This window comes from Phyllobates terribilis, unplaced genomic scaffold (genome assembly GCF_046119375.1).
Source record: "Phyllobates terribilis strain yellow unplaced genomic scaffold, ASM4611937v1 Scaffold_2__4_contigs__length_985480577, whole genome shotgun sequence".
In the NCBI taxonomy this organism is placed as follows: Eukaryota; Metazoa; Chordata; class Amphibia; order Anura; family Dendrobatidae; genus Phyllobates; species Phyllobates terribilis.
This window is the reverse complement of record NW_027362762.1, coordinates 220,751,499-220,773,038: the sequence shown is the minus strand read 5'-3', so window position 1 is coordinate 220,773,038 and position 21,540 is coordinate 220,751,499. Positions and strand designations below refer to the sequence as shown.

The 21,540-nt window shown below is 48.7% G+C and overlaps 2 protein-coding genes across 6 annotated transcripts in view; one reads left to right on the top strand and one right to left on the bottom strand.

The window, feature by feature from the left end:
* The window catches only part of MTRF1 (mitochondrial translation release factor 1), a 33,515-nt gene extending 15,266 nt beyond the window's left edge, over nt 1-18,249 (bottom strand). For 2 of the 5 annotated variants that reach the window (XM_073663918.1, XM_073663920.1), the window contains exons 1-2: nt 17,951-18,248; nt 1,677-2,094 (exon numbers count right to left, since the gene is read on the bottom strand). In XM_073663918.1, coding sequence (XP_073520019.1) covers nt 1,677-2,076 — 400 coding nt within the window. In that variant the 5' untranslated portion in view covers nt 2,077-2,094; nt 17,951-18,248. Of the gene's footprint in view, nt 1-1,676; nt 2,095-17,950 lie in introns of all 5 variants that reach the window. The other 3 variants (XM_073663919.1, XM_073663922.1, XM_073663921.1) reach the window with 3 other exon arrangements.
* NAA16 (N-alpha-acetyltransferase 16, NatA auxiliary subunit) overlaps nt 18,230-21,540 on the top strand; it is a 40,831-nt gene continuing 37,520 nt past the window's right edge. The window contains exon 1 of the mRNA XM_073663916.1: nt 18,230-18,424. Within this exon, the coding sequence (XP_073520017.1) occupies nt 18,371-18,424 (54 nt within the window). The 5' untranslated portion in view covers nt 18,230-18,370. The remainder of the gene's footprint in view (nt 18,425-21,540) is intronic.

The window sequence follows — 21,540 nt, the reverse complement described above, 5'->3', positions numbered from 1 at the left end:
TATTTAACAATATGGTAAAGAGCAGTTACACTTATACATTCTTAGCGCTCATGTAGACAATTATGCAACACAGCCTGAGCAGAGACCACAATTCACAGACTGGCTGTGGGTCTCCCAAGCGTGACAGCCTCATAGAAATATATGAACCTATAACACTTGGGAGACCCGTGGCCAATCTGTGCACTGCAGTCCATACTCAGACAATATTTCAAGGATGTCGGAATGAGCCCTTACACTTACAAGCAGCCCTTTGAAGGCAACCATAATGCTGATGGGGCCCTCCGTGAAAATGAGCGTGACACCCCTGCCCTACAAAGACAGACAGCAGGACGGCTGCCAGGTATGAAGCATAATACTTTGTGGAAGGATAGTCGGTCCTTTTAATAGTACTTAAAGAGGTTATCTCATTAAAGGGAATCAGTCAGGAGGTGTTTGCTATATGGCGTATTTTTCGAATTTCGGAAATGGGGCTGCGTCTTCTAATCCAAATGTAGCTTACTGGGGCGTGGCTGCGGTGGAGCAGTGTCCCAGGAGGCAGAGTCGCGGCTGCAGAAAGCTGGCAGCAGCGGCAGGAGTGGGGTGATGCTGTGAGTCCCGGGCTGGGAGGAGGGGGTGTTCGGCAGTGCGAGGCTGTGGCGAGCTCTGGGCTGTCACAAAATGTGAAAATGAACACACCAGTCCACACCCATTTACCATTTCTTTCTCCCCTGGCAGGAGGAGTTGTCAGAGGAGCGCTGGTAATGAGGGGCATTCAGCAGACGGCCCCCTCAGACCCAGTCCTGGTATGCACAGCCCCCTCATACCTAGTCCCGGTATGCACAGCCCCTCCAATCCTGGAATGCATGGCCCCCCCATCACTGCACACATGAAAAAAATAAACAATTCTACTGACCTTCCTTCCTCCCCTCTGCTCTAGCGCTGCGTCCTGTCTGCTAGCAGCTCATGCCAGCATCTGATAAGCGCATGACGTCACTGCCATGAACCCTCAGATGCCGAGGTGAGCTGCAGGGATATTCACTCCTCTCCATGCCGGGACTATGGGCGTGGAGAGGAGTGAATAGTTCTCCTTAATAGCGCACACAGCAGCGGTCGCGCTCCTGCTGCAGCTCCGCGATCCTCTGTGCCCGCTACTAAAGAGAACGAATATTCACTCTTCTCCATGGGAGTGGAGAAGATTCTCTCTAATAGCGGGCACACAAGATAGCAGAGCCACAGCAGGAAGCCGGCGGCAGCAATCCGCCGGTGTGCGCTATTAAGGAGAATGAATATTCACTTCTCTCCACTCCCATGGGCGTGGAGAGGAGTGAATATTCATTTTCTTTTGCAGCCGGCACACATGGTAGCTGCAGCTGCCGGCTACTACCTGTGCCCGCAGCTCCACCGCCGCAACCTGCCCCACCACCCTCCACAGCCGGGAGAACAGCTGAGCCATGACGGGACACGGGACTGAGCCCTCAAAAAGGGACAGTCCTGTGGAAACCGGGACGGTTAGGAGCCATGTGTCTGTCTTATGTAGATGAACCTCCACAACATCTGTGTACTGATACGTTATAACGAAAGGCCCAGTACTACCCCAATGCTGAAATCCTAGCGAAACTAAATTTACCATGTGCTATATAGAATACAAGACAAAGATAAATGGATGCTGCACCCTATTTATGTCTATGTAAACTTACCAGCAGAAAAGGCTTCCAATTCTCTGACTTCACTTTCTGCTTCCTGTATTTTGTGAAGGAGGACACTGATCGAGGACAGCTCAGTATGCCGCTGTATTAAAGTCTTGCGCTCCTCTTCCTTTAAGGTATGATTTAATGTCTGACTTAGCTCCCCGTGTTCTGCGGCCAATGTCTGCAGGTAATTTTGTAATGTCGTGTTTTTCCATAGTGCACCGAAGCCTTGAGAACAGGATCGGCTCCACTGAAGTCCGTAAAGGTTTAAAAATGGAGACGGATTTGTGCTGGAGCGTGATCTTACAGAAAGCAGCTTACACCGTCCTGACAATACAGGATTAGGGGTCCATGGATGGAGACCAGACACACAGCCCCTCCAGAAGGCAATGATGGAGAGACGCTTCATTCTGGCATTTTGTGGCTACTGTACAGGTCAGACAAAACAAACAAAAAAAAAAAAGTTACCTTTTTTTTTTTTTGCATCAAGAAAGGTTTTAATTGAACAATAAAATCAGGCACATTTCTGTATAACAGGAAACCGGCCACATTCCCATATACACCCAGGGAACAGGGTTTTCTAAAACTGAGAGGCCCCTTAAAGAATCCCACGGCCAGGTCATTGTTACCGGACAACGAGAGTCCTGATAAACAAAACCTCTAAAAAATTGCAGAATTTAGTTATTTTTCAGATTCCAATAAATAAAAATAAAATAGGTAGTGTCATTCTATGTAGCATCGGCGCCTCTGCCTCCTGCCGGGCAGAGACGCCATTCCCCTCACCCCCGCGGTCCAGGTCTGGCGTCCAAACAATCGCCTGCTGCTGCTGTGGCGCGCACCGCTCGCAGCATCCCGGGCTCTGTGCTTAAGGCGCGCGCGCTCCCTCCCTCTTAAAGGGGCCGCGCGCGCCGTCCTATAGAGTCCCCGGCCAATGGTCGGAGGACTGCCCCTATATAAGGCACCTCCTCCAAAATGGAGGTGCCTGTGCAAGGTTGTTGTTCCATGTGCTAACACTTGCTCCAGCCCTCAGGTCCCACTGCCTGTCTACAGTCCAGTCCGCCAGTCTGTGTCTACAGTCCTGCCCGCCAACCTGCATACCTGGAAGCACCTGGCAGTTACCTGTTGTGCCCGCCAGCCTGCCTACCCGGAGCACCCGTCTGGCTATCTGCCGAACCAGCCTACTTATCTACCCGGACCATTCGTCTGCCTTCCTGCCGTGCTCATCCGCTGTACCGGTCAGTTCCTCCCAACTGACCTGTGGGAGTCACCTGCTCTCACACAAGGTCGGTCCCAGAGTGGCATCTGGTCCACCTGCTCGGTCCCTCCCTGGTTCAAAAAGTCGATTGAGCCGCCGTGCGACCTTGTTCAGGCCGAGAAGGCACTTAGTCACGCCTCTCTGGTCCCTCCTTGCACCGAAGCACAGAGGTTCCACCACCCGGACCCGTAACAGTTTGCACAGGTTATGGAACCCGGTGGCCCCCAGGTTCCTTCACTCTCTGACCTGTACCAGGAGGTCTCACGTCAGAGATCCCAACAGGAGACTATCCTGTCCAATCTGCGGTCTGTCAACTCTCGCCTGGACACGCTGTCCACCCTGTATGTGTCCGTCTGTAGCCGAGCGGCACCTCAACCTGCTGGCGCTATGGCACCCGGCTCTCTGCGCCTCCACGTTTTGGTGGTGACCCCGTCTTATGTCGGGGCTTCCTAAATGCTGCACTCTGAACTCCTGGCACATCAGTTCCCCTCCGACCAGGCCAAGGTGGCGTTCATCATGTCTCACCTCACCGAGGAGGCATTGGCATGGTTAAACCCTATGTGGGAAAGAGGGGATCCCCTGGTATCCGATCTTCTGGCTTTCCTCGCTGCCTTCCGGAAGGTCTTCGATGAGCCCGGACGAAAATCTTCTACTGCCTCACTTCTCCGTCAAGGGAGTCTCTCCGTGGGCCAGTATGCCATCTCGCATCTGAGCTTGCCTGGAACAACGAGGCCCTGGTGTCCACCTTCTGAGAGGGTCTTTCCGGTCAGATCAAGGATGAGCTAGCCGGTCGTGACATCCCTTCCACCCTGGATGACCGGTGTCATTAGCTACCCGGATTGACATCAGTTTTCTGGAACGTGCCAATGACCCTACCCGGGAGAGAAGATTTCCGCGTCTCACTCCTGTATTTCAAAAGCCTGCCTCTCAACCAGCAATTCTCCGGACATGTTCGCCTGAGCCCATGCAAACTGACCAAACCAAGATGGTCAAGTCTCGCCAGGAGACGCGCCGAGCCGAGGGGAGTTGCTTCTACTGTGGCAGTAAAGAGCATCAGATCCGTTCCTGCCCGGTAAAGCTGGGAAATTCCAGTGTCTAGGACCGCTCGGAGAGGTTGTCCTAGGCAAGAGTAAATCCTCTCGGTCCTTGTCTCCAGGGCTGTGGAGTCAGAGTCGTGGAGTCAGAGTTAGTTTTGGTCGGAGTCAGTAGAAATGTACCAACTCCGACTCCAGCTTTAAAAAAAAATGTATTAATATTTCAGAATTGAACTTTCATATGAATTTTATAAATGTTACTCAAATATATATGTTCTATCAAACTATGAACAACAGTGATAAGCAGTTCTGCTGGAGATAGAGACATTTCTTACTTCTTGTGTGTCACTGTTCTCCACTGCCCTTATCTAATCTTACACTTGGTTAACCTCATGCTGCCCCAACCACGCTACTTACAATGCATGAAACTGAAAGTGAAAATGTGTTGCAAATTCTTAGTAGTAAAGCTCCTCCTCTAGACTAGATGTTTACTAGGTGTGCGTCTTCCAAGCATCTCACAGCGGCTACTCAGAAGAGGAAGACTGTAAGAAGTATTATCCTTTCAACAAACTTTGCATCAGTTAACTGTGAGTACATGAGGCATAACAGTATTACTGACCACTATATCAGTTGTATGACCTGGCAATAATTTTGTACAATTGTTTTTAGGAAAAACAATTGCCATTTGGATTGTGAATGCAGAATTAAAAACCTGAGAATGTCAAAGAAGCGTCACATTAAATCAGCTGTATTTGAACATTTCACCATCACTCAAGATGGAAAACATTATGTCTGTCAGTGTATGACAAATGATCCAGACGAAAACAAATGCTGTGAAGCCAAGATCAGTGCATATTCAGGCAAAGATAAAATTGCTCCTACCAGAGCTTCTAATCTAAAGAGACATTTACAGCGCTTTCATCCAGAAGTACTGAAAGCAGTGGTTGAGAAAGACTGCATCCAAACCAATGAACCAGTGCCCAGCTCTTCCAGCCAAACAAAGGAGCAGAGTACTTTGCAGCCATCAGTTGCAAGATATTTTGTCAGTGACAAAGTTACTGTGACAATGACAGTAAAACATTTAAAAAACAGATCATAGAGCTTGTTGTAAAGGATAGTGTGCCTATTCCATTATTTTCACGACCAGCTTTTATGTGTCTGAATGGGGAAATGGCCCGCAAGCTTGGTGTTTCTCTGGAGAGAGAGAGTATTAGAAAATTAGTAATCGAAGAAGCTTTTAAACAAAAGGAAGAACTTAAAAAAACTCTCAAGTGACGCTTTCTGTTTCTTAAAATGGATGCCTGCACACGTCACAGAGTGAACTATTTGGCCATCAATGTCCGATTTGTTTGTGACAAAAATGAAATAGTTACCAAGACATTGGCAGTAAAAGACACCAAAGCTCATCACACCAGTGAGTTTCTCCAGGTCTTGGTGGAAAAGGTTCTGCAAGACTATGAACTTAAAAAAGAGCAAGTTCTTTCTGTCGTAACTGACAATGCTTCAAATATGATAAGTACTATTAAGCTAATGAATGAGAGTAATGATGGTGACCAGCAGCTAGAAGAACATTCTGGGTCCACAGACACAAATGTTTGAAATAGAGGAACACAGTATTGTAACTGAGGAGCAAACTGAAGTTGCTTCAGATGAACAGCAACATGATAGTTTAGATGATCTTGTTGAAACTGTGTCAATACGTTCTTTCATTCATCACATGCACTGTGTTGTGCATACGCTACAGCTGGCTATAAGAGACAGTCTGCAAGAAGGACATGCTGCTGCACTGATTAAAAGGTGAGAAAATTGGCTACTGTTGCCAGAACCCCTAAAGTTGACTCAATTTTGAAGAGACGTGCTGGAAAAGGGGCAATTATTGATCAAGCCACACGATGGGGCAGTACTTATTTAATGATTCAGCGCTTGGTTGAACTGAAAACCTTTCTTGTAGACATGGCTAACCCTCAACTGACGCTAAATGAAAGTCAGTGGAATCAGGTGACTGAGCTGGAAAAATTGCTAGAGCACCCATTTACAGTGACTAAAAAATTACAAGCAGAGGACTTAACTCCGGGTATTTTCTTAAAGGAGTGGAAGAACCTGATGTTTCGTCTGTCCCAAAGAGGAGGGTTAATTGCAAGTGGCATTGCTACATCAATGAGAGAGGAGCTACTATTACAAAATAACATTCTTTTGGCAGCTGTTTATGTAGACCCAATGCATCGGATTCTTCTAGATGATCAACAGCTAACTAAAGGAAAAGAAGCTCTGTTTGAAATAGCAGTAAGGATGAAAGGGTTGCAGAACAGTCAGGAGGAACAAGAAGAATTTGGTCGTCCTGCCACATCTTCACCCTCATCATCAACTGATGAAGAATTTAATTTAGAAAAATATTTGGATCACAAGGACCGTGCAAAGCGTTCCCGCATAGAAGAAGAGTCATCCCCATCAAAGAACACAGCCAGTACATTTCAGCAGAATTTTTCATGTGCACTAAAAGAAATTGAGAAATTTGACCGTTCATCAAAAATAACAGTGCAACAAGCGATTCCTCTGTATCCTGACATTGTCAGAGATGTTGCCCAAGTGGTTACTGCTTTGCCACCAACCCAAGTTAGTGTAGAGAGGTTGTTCTCTGCTCTCAAAATAATTACATCAGATTTGAGGGCATCCATGAAGGAGGATCTGACAGAGGCAATACTTTTTCTGAGGACAAATTTATAGATTTCTTCTTAACTGCATAACAGTGTTTATTGCATATTTACTTACAAGAGTTTAGAAAAGTTTATAAAAGTTATTTGCTATATTCTAATAAATATAGTTTTTGCTCTAAGTGGTCTGATTACTTATATGATGGTGAGAAACGGAATAAGCACGATGTTAATATTTTACAACAGTAAATTTATTGTTAAGAATTGGCCATTTATGAAGGAGTCTGAGTCGGAACCTGATAAAATCCAGGAGTCGGAACTGTGGCTTACCGACTCCACAGTCCTGCTAGTCTCTATCTGTTTCTATTTCCAGTGGTGGGATCCGCTTCTTCGAGATTGCCCATCTGGATTCCGGAACCGCTGGGAATCTCATTCAACAGGCTGTTGTGGAGCGGTATCAGATTCCTACTGTACCTCTGGCTGAACCGTTGGCGGTTGCCTCTATGGATGGGAGGCTTCTTCCGGAGACCATCTTGCTCGTCACAGAGCCTGTAACCTTTCAGGTGGGAATGATGAACTCGGAGAAGATCTCCTTTCATGTGCTGTCCAGTCTCTCTCACCCCCTCTTGCTTGGTCTACCCTGGTTACAAAGACATGAGCCCATCCTGAATTGGAGATCTGGTGAAGTGCTCCGTTGGGGTCAGGAATGCCATGAGTCTTGTCTGGTTCCGGTTCGTCCTGCTTGACCCCAGTCTACTCCGGCTAATCTACCTGGTCTGCCGGCACCCTACTGGTCCTATGCGGACGTCTTCGACAAGAAGGAAGCTGAGACACTACCACCTCATAGGCCGTATGATTGCCCCATTGATCTGGTACCTGGTGCTTCTCCTCCCCGCGGGCGTATCTACCCCTTGTCGCTGGCTGAGACCCGGGCCATGTCTGAGTATATAGAGGAGAATCTTGCTAAGGGATTTATCCAGAAATCCACCTCTCCAGCTGGAGCAGGATTCTTCTTCGTCAAGAAGAAAGACGGCTCTTTACGTCCTGTATCGATTACAGGGGTCTTAACCAGATTACCATCAAAAATAAGTACCCCCTGCCTCATCTCGGAGCTGTTCGACCGCCTCAAAGGCGTGAAGATCTTCACCAAGCTCGATCTTCGTGGGGCGTACAATTTGGTCCGGATCCGCCAGGGAGATGAGTGGAAGACGGCATTCAACACCCAGGACGGTCACTACGAATACCGTGTAATGCCCCTTGGTCTGTGTAATGCTCCAGCCATCTTCCAGGAGCTGGTTAACGACATCTTCCGTGATCTATTGTGTTCTTTCATGGTGGTGTACCTGGACGATATCTTGGTCTCTCCGGATCTACCCTCACACCGGAGGGATGTTCGTCAGGTTTTGCTAAGGCTCCGGCAGAATCGCCTATACGCTAAGTTCGAGAAATGCCTCTTTGAGCAGACCTCTTTACCGTTCCTGGGCTATATTATCTCTGAGACTGGTCTGCGGATGGATCCTGAGAAGGTCGCTGCCGTCTTAAAGTGGCCCCGACCGGAGGGGTTGAAGGCGATTCCTGGGCTTCGCAAATTACTACCACCTCTTCATTCCTCATTTCTCCTCCCGGACTGCTCCCATCTCCGCGCTCACCCATAAAGGAGCAAATCCCAGGGAATGGACCTCCGAAGCGGAGGAGGCCTTCGTCTCCCTAAAACAAGCCTTCTCCTCTGCTCCTGTGCTACACCGTCCGGATTGCAACAGGCAGTTCTTCCTGGAGGTTGATGCTTCCTCCTCCGGAGCAGGAGCGGTGCTCACCCAGAATTCCTTGTCCAGGAGAATGGTTACCTGCGGCTTCTTCTCCAAACTCTTCTCGTCCGAGCGCAACTACTCCATATGAGATCGTGAGCTGCTGGCCTTCAAATTAGCGCTGGAGTGGCGCTACTTGCTGGAGGGGGCTCTGCACCAGGTGGTCATCTACACTGACCACAAAAACCTGGCTTATTTGCAGAACGCCCAAAGATTAAATCCGCATCAGATCTCTATTCTTTGCCCGATTCTGCTTCACTCTGCATTACCGCCCGGTGGACAAGAACATTAAAGCTGACGCTCTTTCCCGCTCATTCCTGTCTTCCGACCAAGAGGAGGAGCCTCTACATATCATCGACCCCTCCAAAGTAATGACTGTGGCTCCGTTTGACATGTCTCATCTTCCACCCGGTAAGACCTTTGTAGCGATTCCGGATCGTAAGAAGGTTCTACTCTGGGGCCATTCATCCAAACTAGCCGGTCATGCTGGCCAGAGGAAGACCTTTCTGCTCATCGCCCGACATTACTGGTGGCCTTCTCTACGCAAGGATGTTGCGGACTTCGTCGCGGCTTGTTCCTCCTGTGCCCGTAACAAGGCTCCCAGGCACCTTACATCCGACCGTCTTCTTCCTCTTCCCATACCTTATGCTCCGTGGCAACACATTGCAATGGACTTCATTACGGATCTCCCTGTTTCTGCCGGTTGTACTATCATTTGGGTGGTCGCTGACCGCTTTTCTAAAATGACCCACTTCATCCCTCTGCCTGGTCTCCCGTCAGCATCGGTGCTGGCTAAGGACTTCATCCATCACATTTTTCGTCTCCACAGCCCCTCCACATTGTGTCTGATCGTGGGGTTCAGTTCACTTCGCGCTTCTGGAGAGCTACGTGTAAGCTGCTGGATGTTTCCTTGGATTTCTCCTCTGCTTATCATCCTCAGTCCAATGGTCAAGTGGAACGTATCAACCAACTCCTTGCCAGCTTTCTTCGGCACTTTGTCAACGCTCTCCATAACGATTGGGTTGAGCTCCTGCCCTGGGCCGAGTTCTCCTATCATAACCATGAGAGCGAGTCTTCTTCTAAATCCCCGTTCTTTGTGGTCTACGGTCAGTTTCCTGTCTCCTCTTCTGTGGATAATCCTGCCGCGGAGTCTCTGGTCAGCGAATTTTCAGCTATTTGGGAAGACACTAGATCTGCACTTCTTCAGTCCTCCGAGCGGATGAAGAAACATGCTGATAAGAGACGTCTGGATCCGCCTCAGTTCCGTCCGGGAGACAAGGTCTGGCTTTCCTCCAAATATGTTAGTCTCAAGATACCTTCCTATAAGTTGGGTCCGTGGTTCATCGGTCCGTTCGAGGTTCTTAACCAAATCAATTCCGTGGCTTACAAGCTGAAACTCCCGGTCACCTTACAGATTTCCAACTCCTTTCATGTATCCCTCCTCAAACCTGTTTTTTCTCTGACGATCCAGGTACCGCTCCAGCTCCAGTCTCTGCTGAGGACGTCTTTGAGGTAGAAAACATTTTGGCCACCAAGAGGGTAAGAGGAAAGACTTTGTTTCTTGTGGATTGGAAGGGGTTTGGCCCTGAGGAGAGGTCTTGGGAACCCAGAGAGAACATTCATGCCCCTCATCTTCTGAAAAAAAATCTTCCGGGCCTTAAGGAGAGGGGGCGCAAAGGAAGGGGTACTGTAGCATTGGCGTCTCTGCCTCCTGCCGGGCAGAGACGCCATTCCCCTCACCGCCGCGGTCCAGGTCCGGTGTCCTCTCGCTCCCCTGCTGCTGTGGCGCGCACCGCGTGGAGGCTGGGCTCTGTGCTTAGGGCGCGCGTGCTCCCTCCCTCTTAAGGGGGCCAGGTGCGCCGTCCTATAGAGTGCCCGGCCAATGGCCGGAGGACTGCCCCTATATAAGGCACCTCCTCCAAAATGGAGGTGCCTGTGCAAGGTTGTTGTTCCATGTGCTAACACTTGCTCCAGCCCTCATGTCCCACTGCCTGTCTACAGTCCAGTCCGCCAGCCTGCTTACCTGGAAGCACCTGCCAGTTACCTGTTGTGCCCACCAGCCAGCCTACCTGGAAGCACCTGCCTGTAACCTGTCGTGCCCGCCAGCCTGCCTACCCGGAGCACCCATCTGACTATCTGCCGAACCACCCTGCTTATCTACCCGGACCATTCGTCTGCCTTCCTGCCGTGCTCATCCGCTGTACCGGTCAGTTCCTCCCATCTGACCTGTGGGAGTCACCGGCTAGAGTGGCACCTGGTCCACCTGCTCGGTCCCTCCCTGGTTCACGTAGTCGATTGAGCCGCCATGCAACCTTGTTCAGGCTGAGTAGGCACTTAGTCACACCCCTCTGGTCCCTCCTTGCACCGAAGCACAGAGGTTCCACCACCCGGACCCGTAACATTCTAAACTACAACGCATCCTGCAAAAACACCAAGGTTACTTACTGGTAGCCATTTTTTTCCTGAACCCATGACAGCACACCTTGAGAGAGGGATCCGCCCCACCAAGGACAAGAACAGTCTGAAATAAAAGGGCGGTACCTCTCCCTCGCTTCAGTGGATTACAGAGCATTGAGAGGACCTCCAGAAAAGGTTAGACACATAACCAACACCTAAATATAAACGTAAAGTGCTCACCAGGGTGTGAGAAAGAGACGGGGGGGGGACTAGGGGTGCTGTCATGGGTTCAGGAAAAACCGGCTACCGGTAAGTAACCTTGGTGTTTTCCCCTCACCCATTGCAGCACACCTTGAGAGAATTTTGGAGAATAAGAGCACCTTAGGGAGGGACCACTGCCTGAAGTACCCTTCTCCCAAAGGTGAGGTCGGAAGAGGATAGATCCAGCCTATAGTGCTTGTAGAAGGTGAATGGTGCATACCAAGTAACAGCTTTACATACAGTACAGATCAAAAGTTTGGACACATCTTCTCATTTAAAGATTTTTCTGTATTTTCATGACTTTGAAAATTGTTCATTCACACTGAGGGCATCAAAACTATGAATTAACACATGTGGAATTATATACTTAACAAAAACATGTGAAACAACTGAAAATATGTCTTATATTCTAGGTTCTTCAAAGTAGCCACCTTTTGCTTTGATGACTGCTTTGCACACTCTTGGCATTCTCTTGATGACCTTCAAGAGGTAGTCACTGGAAATGGTTGTCACTTCACAGGTGTGCCCTGTCAGGTTTAATAAGTGGGATTTCTTGCCTTATGAATGGGGTTGGGACCATCAGTTGTGTTGTGCTGAAGTCTGGTGGAAACACAGTTGATAGTCCTACTGAATAGACTGTTAGAATTTGTATTATGGCAAGAAAAAAGCAGCTAAAGTAAAGAAAAACGAGTGGCCATCATTACTTTAAGAAATGAAGCTCAGTCAGTCCGAAAAATTGGGCAAACTTTGAAAATGTCCCCAAGTGCAGTTGCAAAAACCATCAAGCACTACAAAGAAACTGGCTCACATGAGGACCGTCCCAGGAAAGGAAGACCAAGAGTCACCTCTGCTTCTGAGGATAAGTTTATCCGAGTCACCAGCCTCAGAAATCGCAGGTTAACAGCAGCTCAGATTAGAGACCAGATCAATGCCACACAGAGTTCTAGCAGCAGACACATCTCTTCAACAACTGTTAAGAGGAGACTTTGTGCAGCCGGCCTTCATAGTAAAATAACTGCTAGGAAACCACTGCTAAGGACAGGCAACAAGCAGAAGAGACTTGTTTGGGCTAAAGAACACAAGGAATGGACATTAGACCAGTCAAAATCTGTGTTTTGGTCTGATGAGTCCAAATTTGAGATCTTTGGTTCCAACCACTGTGTCTTTGTGCGATGCAGAAAAGGTGAACGGATGGACTCTACATGCCTGGTTCCCACCGTGAAGCATGGAGGAGGAGGTGTGATGGTGTGGGGGTGCTTTGCTGGTGACACTGTTGGGGATTTATTCAAAATTGAAGTCATACTGAACCAGCATGGCTACCACAGCATCTTTCAGCGGCATGCTACTCCATCCGGTTTGCGTTTAGTTGGACCATCATTTATTTTTCAACAGGACAATGACCGCAAACACACCTCCAGGCTATGTAAGGGCTATTTTACCAAGAAGGAGAGTGATAGGGTGCTACGCCAGATGACCTGGACTCCACAGTCACCAGACCTGAATCCAATCGAGATGGTTTGGGGTGAGCTGGACCGCAGAGTGAAGGCAAAAGAGCCAACAAGTGTTAAGCATCTCTGGGAACTCCTTCAAGATTGTTGGAAGACCATTTCTGGTGACTACCTCTTGAAGCTCATCAAGAGAATGCCAAGAGTGTGCAAAGCAGTCATCAAAGTAAAAGGTGGCTGCTTTGAAGAATCTAGAATATAAGACATATTTTCAGTTGTTTCACACTTTTTTGTTAAGTATATAATTCCACATGTGTTAATTCATAGTTTTGATGCCTTCAGTGTGAATGTACAATTTTCAAAGTCATGAAAATACAGAAAAATCTTTAAATGAGAAGGTGTGTCCAAACTTTTGGTCTGTACTGTATCTGGTCAATTGAGACGTCTGCTCTCTCTGCCCAGGAGGTCGCTACAGCTCTGGTGGAATGAGCTTTAATAGCATCCGGTGCCGGAACACCTGTAGATATGTAAGCTAGACATATGGCCTCCCTAAGCCACCTGGAAATAGTTCCCTTTGACACCCCGTGACCTTTCCTACTCCCCTGAAAGGCCAGAAACCATGAGTGGTCCTTCCACCACTGACTAGTCATGTCTATGTACTGTAATAAAGCCCTTTTAACATCTAGATTGTGGAATCTAACCTCCCCGGGTTTTTTTGGGTTACTGCAGAATGAGGGAAGCACAATCTCTTGATTACAGTGGACTCTGGAAACTACTTTCAGGAGGTATGCTGGATCTGTACGTAGGACGATCCGGTCATCATGAATTTGGGTGTATGGGGGAATCGACAGAAAGGGCCTGCAGGTCACTCGCCCTACGGGCTGATGTTAGGGCCACTAGAAGAATGGTTTTGAGGGTGAGGAACTTTGGAGAGATAACCTGCAGGGGTTCAAATGGGTCGCCAGAGAGTGCGTTTAAAATCAAATTTAGGTCCCAGGGAGGAACTCTGAGAGCCCGAACTGGCTTAGCTCTGGAACAGGATTTAATGAATCTAGAGACCCACCCGTTCCCTGCCAGGTTGCAATTATAGAGCACCCCTAGGGCGGACACCTGAACTTTAAGTGTTCCCGTAGCTAGGTCATGTCCCTTCTGTAAAAACTCTAGGACCTCTTTAATTGGAGGTTTATCAGACAACAGGGAGTCTATAAAATCCAGGAATTTGCCCCAGATTCTGCTATAAATCTTAGTTGTTATGGGCTTCCTACTACCCAATAGGGTGGAAACTAGGCCCGGTGAAAACCCCCTATTCCTCAGTAAGATCCTCTCAAATTCCAAGCCGCCAGATGGAAACCTTTGACTTGTGCATGGAACATCGGCCCCTGGATGAGAAGATCCTGCCTGTCCGGCAGAACCCAGGGATCCGAGACCGACATTAGACGAAGTAGGGAGAAACAGGGTCTTTTTGGCCAAAAGGGGGCTACCAGAATTATCCTTGCCCCCTCCTCCCGAATTTTCCTCACAACTGCCCTGATCATTACTATCGGTGGAAAAGCATAGGCCCTCCTGAACTTCCAGGGTATCTGGAGAGCATCTACAGCATAGGGATTTTCTGTCGGATCTAGTGAACAGAATCTCTCCACCTTCCTGTTCGCCCTGGTGGCGAACAAATCTATGTCCGGTGACCCCCATTATTGGATAATCAGCAGGAAGACTATCGGGTTTAGAGCCCACTCTCCCTGTCTTAGAGTGTGGCGACTGAGAAAATCTGTCCTTGAATTTTCCAGCCCCCGGATGTAAAGAGCCACCCTGGTGATTTATATAAGCCACTGTCGTCCGATTGTCGGACCTGATCTGGACATGGCGACCCTGTATGTGGGGAAGGAAGCCTATCAGGGATTTCTCCACTGCCAAAAGCTCTTTTAGGTTCGATGATGTTCCTATTTTGTGACGTAGCCAGAGCCCCTGAACCGAGAGAACTGCTAGATGACCCCCCCAGCCGGAGCCACTTGCATCTGTTGTAATTGTATGGTCGACTGGTCTGGACCACTGCAAGCCTGAGTCAGATTCTCCCTGTTTGTCCACCATGAGAGGGAGTCTACAGTCTCTAGGAAAAGAGATAGTCCTCTTTCTAAATGTCCGTTGAAGGATTTTTGCGCTGACAGGACCTCCCACTGATGAAGCCTCATATGACCTTGGGCCCATTTGACTGCTGGGAGACAGGACGTCATGGAGCCCAGTAGGGACACTGCTCCTCTCAGGGACATCACTGGAGACTCTATGGCCCTTGAGACCAACCTGATTATTTTGCAAACCTTGTCCTTTGGGAGGAAGCAGGCATGGAGTTGGGAATTTAGGGTGAAGCCCAGAAAGATCTGAGTCCTTGAGGGGGATAGTTTTGATTTTTGAATATTTATCAACCATCCTAGCTGATGTAAGGCTGTCCTGACCTCTAAAAGTTGAGAGGAACAGTGGTCTTCTGATTTCCCTATTACCAGAAAGTAGTCCAAGTAGGGAACAATCACCACGTTTCTTGATTCAGAGAAAAACTGTCACCTCCGCTATAACCTTTGTAAATACTCTCGGTGCTATCGAGAGTCCAAAGGGTAGGGCAGTAAATTGGAAATGCCTCAATTCCCCTTGGATGAATAGGGCTACCCTTAGGTACTTCTGGTAGTCTGGATGGATTGGGACGTGATAATAGGATTCTTTTAGGTCGATTACTGCCATGAAACAATTGTGGTGTAGGAGTTTTACTGCAGAGATCACCGATTCCATCTTGAAAGTCAGGTTCTCTATCAGCTGATTTAGACTTTTGAGATTGATAATGGTCCTTAAGGACCCATTTGTTTTTTTTCAATTACAAATAGGGGGGAATAAAATCCCCTTCCCCTTTGTGAATCCGGAACTGCTTGTTGACTAAATCTAGCACCTCCAACTCTAGGGCTACCTGCTCCTCCCTGGACTTCCTCCTGGGGGTGATCATGAAGGTTCGGTGAGGGATTTGACTGAAGTGTATCTTTAGGCCATTCTTTAAGATACTCAACACCCAGGGATTTGAAGTAATGGCTTCCCAAGCTGGGATAAAATGGGAAAGCCTTCCCCCGACCTCTAGCCCTGCGTCATTGGGAAGACTTTTTAGTACTGGAGGATGGCCCCCCAAACATGTAACCAGAGTCTTTTTTAGATCTGGGCTCCCATCTGTTCCTTTCTCCCGGAGGGCGATCCTGGTTAAATCTTTTCCTCCGAAAGTAGTACCTTTTTGTGTCCCCCCGTGAACCCTGGGAAACCTCTCTTGCTGTCGCCAGCCTTCTCCAAAAGCTCATCCAGTTTTTGGCCAAACAAGAGTTTACCATCACAAGGAAGGGAACATAGTTTATGTTTAGACTGCAGGTCTCCAGGGCAACCCATGAGCCACAGGGCTCGTCTGGCAGCGTTAGATAAGTTAGCAGACCTGGCAGCGAGTTTAACCGAACCCGCTGAGGAGTCAGCAAGGAAAGCAGACACTGCCTGTAGTAAAGGTAGATTGGAGAGGATTTTATCTTTGGATATCTTTTTATCCTTGAGCTGGTCTTCTAATTGTTGAAGCCACACCATGAGTGACCTATTGACACAAGTGCCTGCTACCGCTTGTTTCAGGCCCCCAGCTGCCGCTTCCCAGGTGTGACGCAGGAAGGAGTCTGCCTTCTTATCTAGAGCATCCTTTAGACTGCCCAAATCTTCCAGGGGTAGGGACAATTTTTTGGGATAATCGGGCAACAGACCCGTCAACTTTAGGAATTTTATCCCAGGACCCAGAGACACTATCCTCGAAAGTGTACCTTCTTTTAGAGGATGAGGGCAACACTCCCGATTTCTCAGGCTTCTTCCATTCCTGGTCTATAAGGGTCTGAATTTTAGGATTTACTGGAAAGGAGCATCTTTTTTTTTTTCCCTCAAGGCCTGCGAACATAATGTCTTCCAGGGACCTGACTGCCTTCTCCTCCCTCAACCCCATGGTTGATCTGACAGCTCTGACCAACTTGTCCGTACCCTCAATAGGGAAACAGGGCCTACCACTGTCTGATGAAGAGGAGGATGATGAATCACTGAGGCATGGATCCTCCGACTGGGAGGATGAATCATAGTCAGAGAAGATATCCTTATGGGATCTCTTTTTCCCCTTAAGTAAGCCTTTTAGGGAATCTTGAACCTCTGTATGGATTACGGACCTCAAAATTAGAAGCAAAATCTGGGGTGCTCTCCGCTATGATTTGGTTAATACAGCTAGCACAAAGCTGTTTCTGCCAATCTATGGAAAGGGGGACTTGGCATAAGGCGCAAACCCTGTGCTTCTGTTTGGCGCTACTCTTCTTCCGTTCCTAAGGAATGAAGCACATAACTTTCCATTACTATTAAGTGACATTCACGAAGATCACTCACCCCTGAAATCACAAAAAGGTACCGTATTTGGAGGCTGTGGCGGGATACAAGATGAATCCCTTCTGGATGGCCCTGAAGCATCCGACACCTTACTTCTCCTGCTGCCGCTACGGTTACTGGAGCGGCTGTCCGTGTGAGAGGCGTCCGACTGCTCTTCCGCTGGCGTTGTTGAGATGGAGGGGTCAGCTGCTGCTGCTCCTGGCTGTCCTGGTCTGCCATACCACAAACAAGAGTATAGGCAGCGTTTTACCATGACAACCCCCCCCCCCCACCTAAAATAGGCCACATCCGGAACCTCCTCCAGTTCAGGTGTCCTCCCCCCTCCTTACGCCCGCCGGCCGAGGTTTCAAAAGCCGGCCGGCAAGCGCTTACAGGGCGCCGCCATGATGGATCTGGGTGCCGCCCCCTCGACGTCATCGGTCACGCCTCTCCCAGCGTGCGCCGTGACGTCAGGGCGCGTCAGACCCGGAAGACGCCGCTCCCGGCATGCGGCCAGCCAGGAGCCTGCGGCAGGGAGAGGACAGCGCAGCGGTCTGCGGGGAGCCGGAGCCCTCCTCACCGCCTGCGCACGCTCGGACATGGCTCCAGGGAACCGTGGACGGCGCTTCTGGAACCCGGTGCACAGGCTGGCGCCCGCTCTTCCACACCGGAGCAGGCCCAGGTAAGTATGGACATCTTCTTTCAAACAGGTTCCCATCAAGGCCAGTAAACCAACTGAAGGGAGGGAGAGGTACTGCCCTTTTATTTCAGACGGTTTCCTGTCCTTGGTGAGGCGGATCCCTCTCTCAAGGTGTGCTGTCATGGAACGTGACTCTGAGGAAGAGTTTAAAAAAGAAAAAAAGAAAGGGAAAAAACCTTGTCAAAAAGTCACCATGTGACAAGGGGCTGAACTAATACAATGCAAAAGGGCTGAGGTGTCAGTGCTGCGCCATTGCCGGCAGCAGCTCTGGGCTTGTATGTAGGGGGGCGCCGCACACCGAGGCCTGATACCTCCGCACAGCATGTGTCCTGCTCACCTGTGCTGCTGCATCACATCACCAACTGGCCACCGGCAAGTCCTGAGGTCACGGAACAAAAGACTACAACTCCCAGAATACACAGCGAAGGAAGCCTCCTCTCACTATGGAAGCCGAGAAGTGTCAATGGCCAACGCGCAGATTAATACACCTCACTGTATGACCGGACCAGAGCTGCTTATGTATAGGCGCACACAGACGCTCCGCTAACAGCACGGAACTAAGACAAATGTCATGTTACAGCCCGACTACACCACGTGGTGAGGGAGAGCGAACGGAATACGTCACCTGTGTGCGCCCGGAATCATCGCTAGTCGCGGAGGGCGCATGCGCATTTTAGTCGACTTGTAGTGCGGCCTCGGACTGAGGGGGATTCTTTCTGGAGACCCCCGAGAGGGGCGGGCGGAGCTCGGAGCCATCATGCCGGTTGTCACCCTTCCCCCCAAAGAGAACAACGTCTTTAAGAGGATCCTGGTGAGAGCCCACCCCTGCCCCGCAGAGCTGCCACTCTAATGCCCTGTAGGTTGCCACCACATGTCCCAGCGTGCAGCTCTTCCTGTGCAGCCTCCCTGAGCAGACACCTGTCATCTGCTGTGACACTGATCCCATCACACCATGACAGCAGATGTGCCATCATTACCGCTCCTTACCTGTCACGTGTGTGAATGGTGGCATCGCAGGGCGCTGCGCCTCCTGTAAAGCCTGGGTCAGGTCCTGTGCTCAGACCTCTGCCCTTCTGGTACATGTCTTGTGAGGGGGGCTGCACGACCAAACCCTATCTGCGACTTGCTGTCATTCCATTATTTTAGGGCTGTGACTTTGTTGTAAGAAAACAGCTAAATAGCGGCCAAGCCGCAGTCACGTGCTACTTGTACCAAAGTCTGTGGTAAGTGAGTTGCCTGCGACCTGCAACAGAGAATCTAAGAAACCTGGAAACATTTATGCCTTTGTCGCAGTAGGAGGCAGGTTTCAATGTGACACCCCAATCTCCATGTCACACAACACGTCTCTAGCCCTTTAAATGGTCTGGGACACACAAGATTGCCATAACTAATAACCTATATGGCAGGACTGCAGTAAGTAAGATCCGCTTCACTCTAGTGGGGTTTTCCACTACTAAGTTATTGATGACCTAGTCTTAGCACTAAATGGGGCTGAATGTAAACAGTGTGCGGAGCAGAACAGCACAATGGCACAGATCTGCACCTATTCAATGAATGCAGCCGCCACCTAAGGACAAGTCCTCAGCATCCTTGTAGAGTATAACCTTTTCATGCCTGTCTTACTGGTGTCACTAAACATTAAAGGGCTATCTCATTAAGACAACTCCTTACAATAGACAGCTCCGCTACCAGAGTGGCCGTCCCAGCCTGCTCAGGTATTACTTGGATTCCTGGTTATGTGAATAATCTGCATGTAATACTCCATTGCCTGCCTGCAGTTTATTAGCTGACCACTAGGGGTTTTTGAAGTCAACTCTAAAGTGAAAAATGTATCATTGTACAGTGAAAAGTTTAGCAATTTTCTATTAGATTTTTTGTTTCAGTCCTCACTTTTCTATGCCTTTGTGTTTTTTGAATGGTGTTATTCATGGTTTTATCCACCAGCTGCTACTGTATAGATCTACTACTTCCCACCGCTGTATTTTGGATTCTTATATATCCAGTCTAGGCAATGATCTCTCTTCCAGATACATCCACATCTCACTACTGTCTTAATATCCTGCTACAATATGTCCGTAAAGGCAAATGTACTAGCCTGGAGTTCTGGCTGTCTGGCCCATAGGACTGCGGACTCCATAAACTGCTGAGAAGTCTCAGGCTGTGTTTACATAAAGCATTTTTTTTTTTCGATACCCAAAACCTGCTCTTCTAGCAGAAAAAAATGCTGCTTTCAAAACACAGGTTTTGATGTTTTTTTTTTGCTGTGGATTTCTTATGTCTTTTGTCTACAATATTTGTTTAATAAAGTCAATTTTAGTCACCAATAACAGCAAAAATGCTGCTAAAACACAACAAAATCTGTTTGCTGCGCTTTTTGCAGCATTTTTGCACTTTCTCATTGCTTTTTATGGGTGACAAAATGCTGCAAAAACGCTGAAAGGATTAACACTATAGATTAAAAAAAAACTGCAGTTCTCAAATTGTCAATAAAAAACAAACAAGCGTTGGCATGAGATTCCTGAAATCTCATAGCTTTTGCTGGTACTGTAAAATGCGGCTTGTGACTCCCCGAATAATAGACAAAGATCAGACATGTTGGATTTACTGGTCTGGAGAGATAACTGGGGGTGTTTGGTCGACATCAGTTGTCACTCACAATGTATGATGTGATTTACACAAAGGGACAATTCTTGATCATTCCACAAGACCTGCAATAAATGTCTCCTAGAGCGAGTCTAGCTGAATAATGGAGCCCCCATCCAGTGCTACTGTTAGTGGAGACATGATCGCACACGTACAGCTCTCTCAATTAATTTCTGTTGGAGTTCCCAAAATTTTCTCCAATCCCCTCCACGACAGCACCACCTGGAGGTTGCCTCCACATCCTAATTAGGGACAGGAAAAACAAAGATTAAATAGCCCCTCCCCTATACTATCCCAAGTGTTTTCCTGTCCCTATGGGTGGGATGAAGAGGTTCCTAGGGTAGCTGTGGCCGGCGAGCAGTGCCCTAATAACATCGAGCGCCTCTGGCCTTCCTCCCCTGTTAGCACCCGTTCCCTCCAGAGCGGGACCTCCCCACTCTCCTGCGCCTTCGGGTAAAGCTGAGTGGGTGGTGGGCTGGGGGCCTCCTGTAGCTCCCCAGCCTGTGGATTGTCCTCCGTCCTCCATGGCAGTGTCCGGCGCGTATGCAGGACGCACCGGAAGTACGCTGGCGACGTCACTTCCGGTTTGCTTTCCACAGTGGAACACATGGGGCCGCGGCGGGAAATTTGAAACCTCGGTTTTTCCCTAAAATGGAGGAAAACTTCCACCTGATTGGTGGGAGTCGGCGCTGGATCTCAGTTCCTTCTATAAGAGGCCCAGATGAGAAGACACCGATAAGGTAGGACAGAAAATGTCTATATCTATGGAAGGTGTTGTCTCAAAGCCTGCATCTGCAGAACCTGGCGCGAACCCAGCCCCAGTAAGTACTCCTGGGATAGGTTATTCCCCACTCTCTTGAGCAGGATCCGAAAAGTTTAAATACATCTTCCCTTCTAATTTTAGGCAGACAAGGATCCAGCACCGAAAGTGTATGAAAGTACTACAATACGCAAATGTGCCATTTGTAGAAAAAAAGCTTACCTCAGGCCATAAGAAACCCCTTTGCCAGAGATGTACGGAGAATATTGTTAAAGAGGAACAGCCGTGCCTTATGGAAGAAGTTAGGGGAATAGTCAGGCAGGAAATGCAGTCCTCACTAGCTTCCTTCTCACAGTCCTTCCAGCAAGCGAGGGCTGAGTGTCCTCTCCCAGCTACAAAGAGGAAGTATTCAGTCAGGGATACTTCAGACTCAGAGGAAAATATTTCTATGGAAGAGCTTGAAGAGGGTGACCTGAGTGCAGATCAGGGAAGTGAGGAGGACAAAAAGTACTATTTTTCATCAG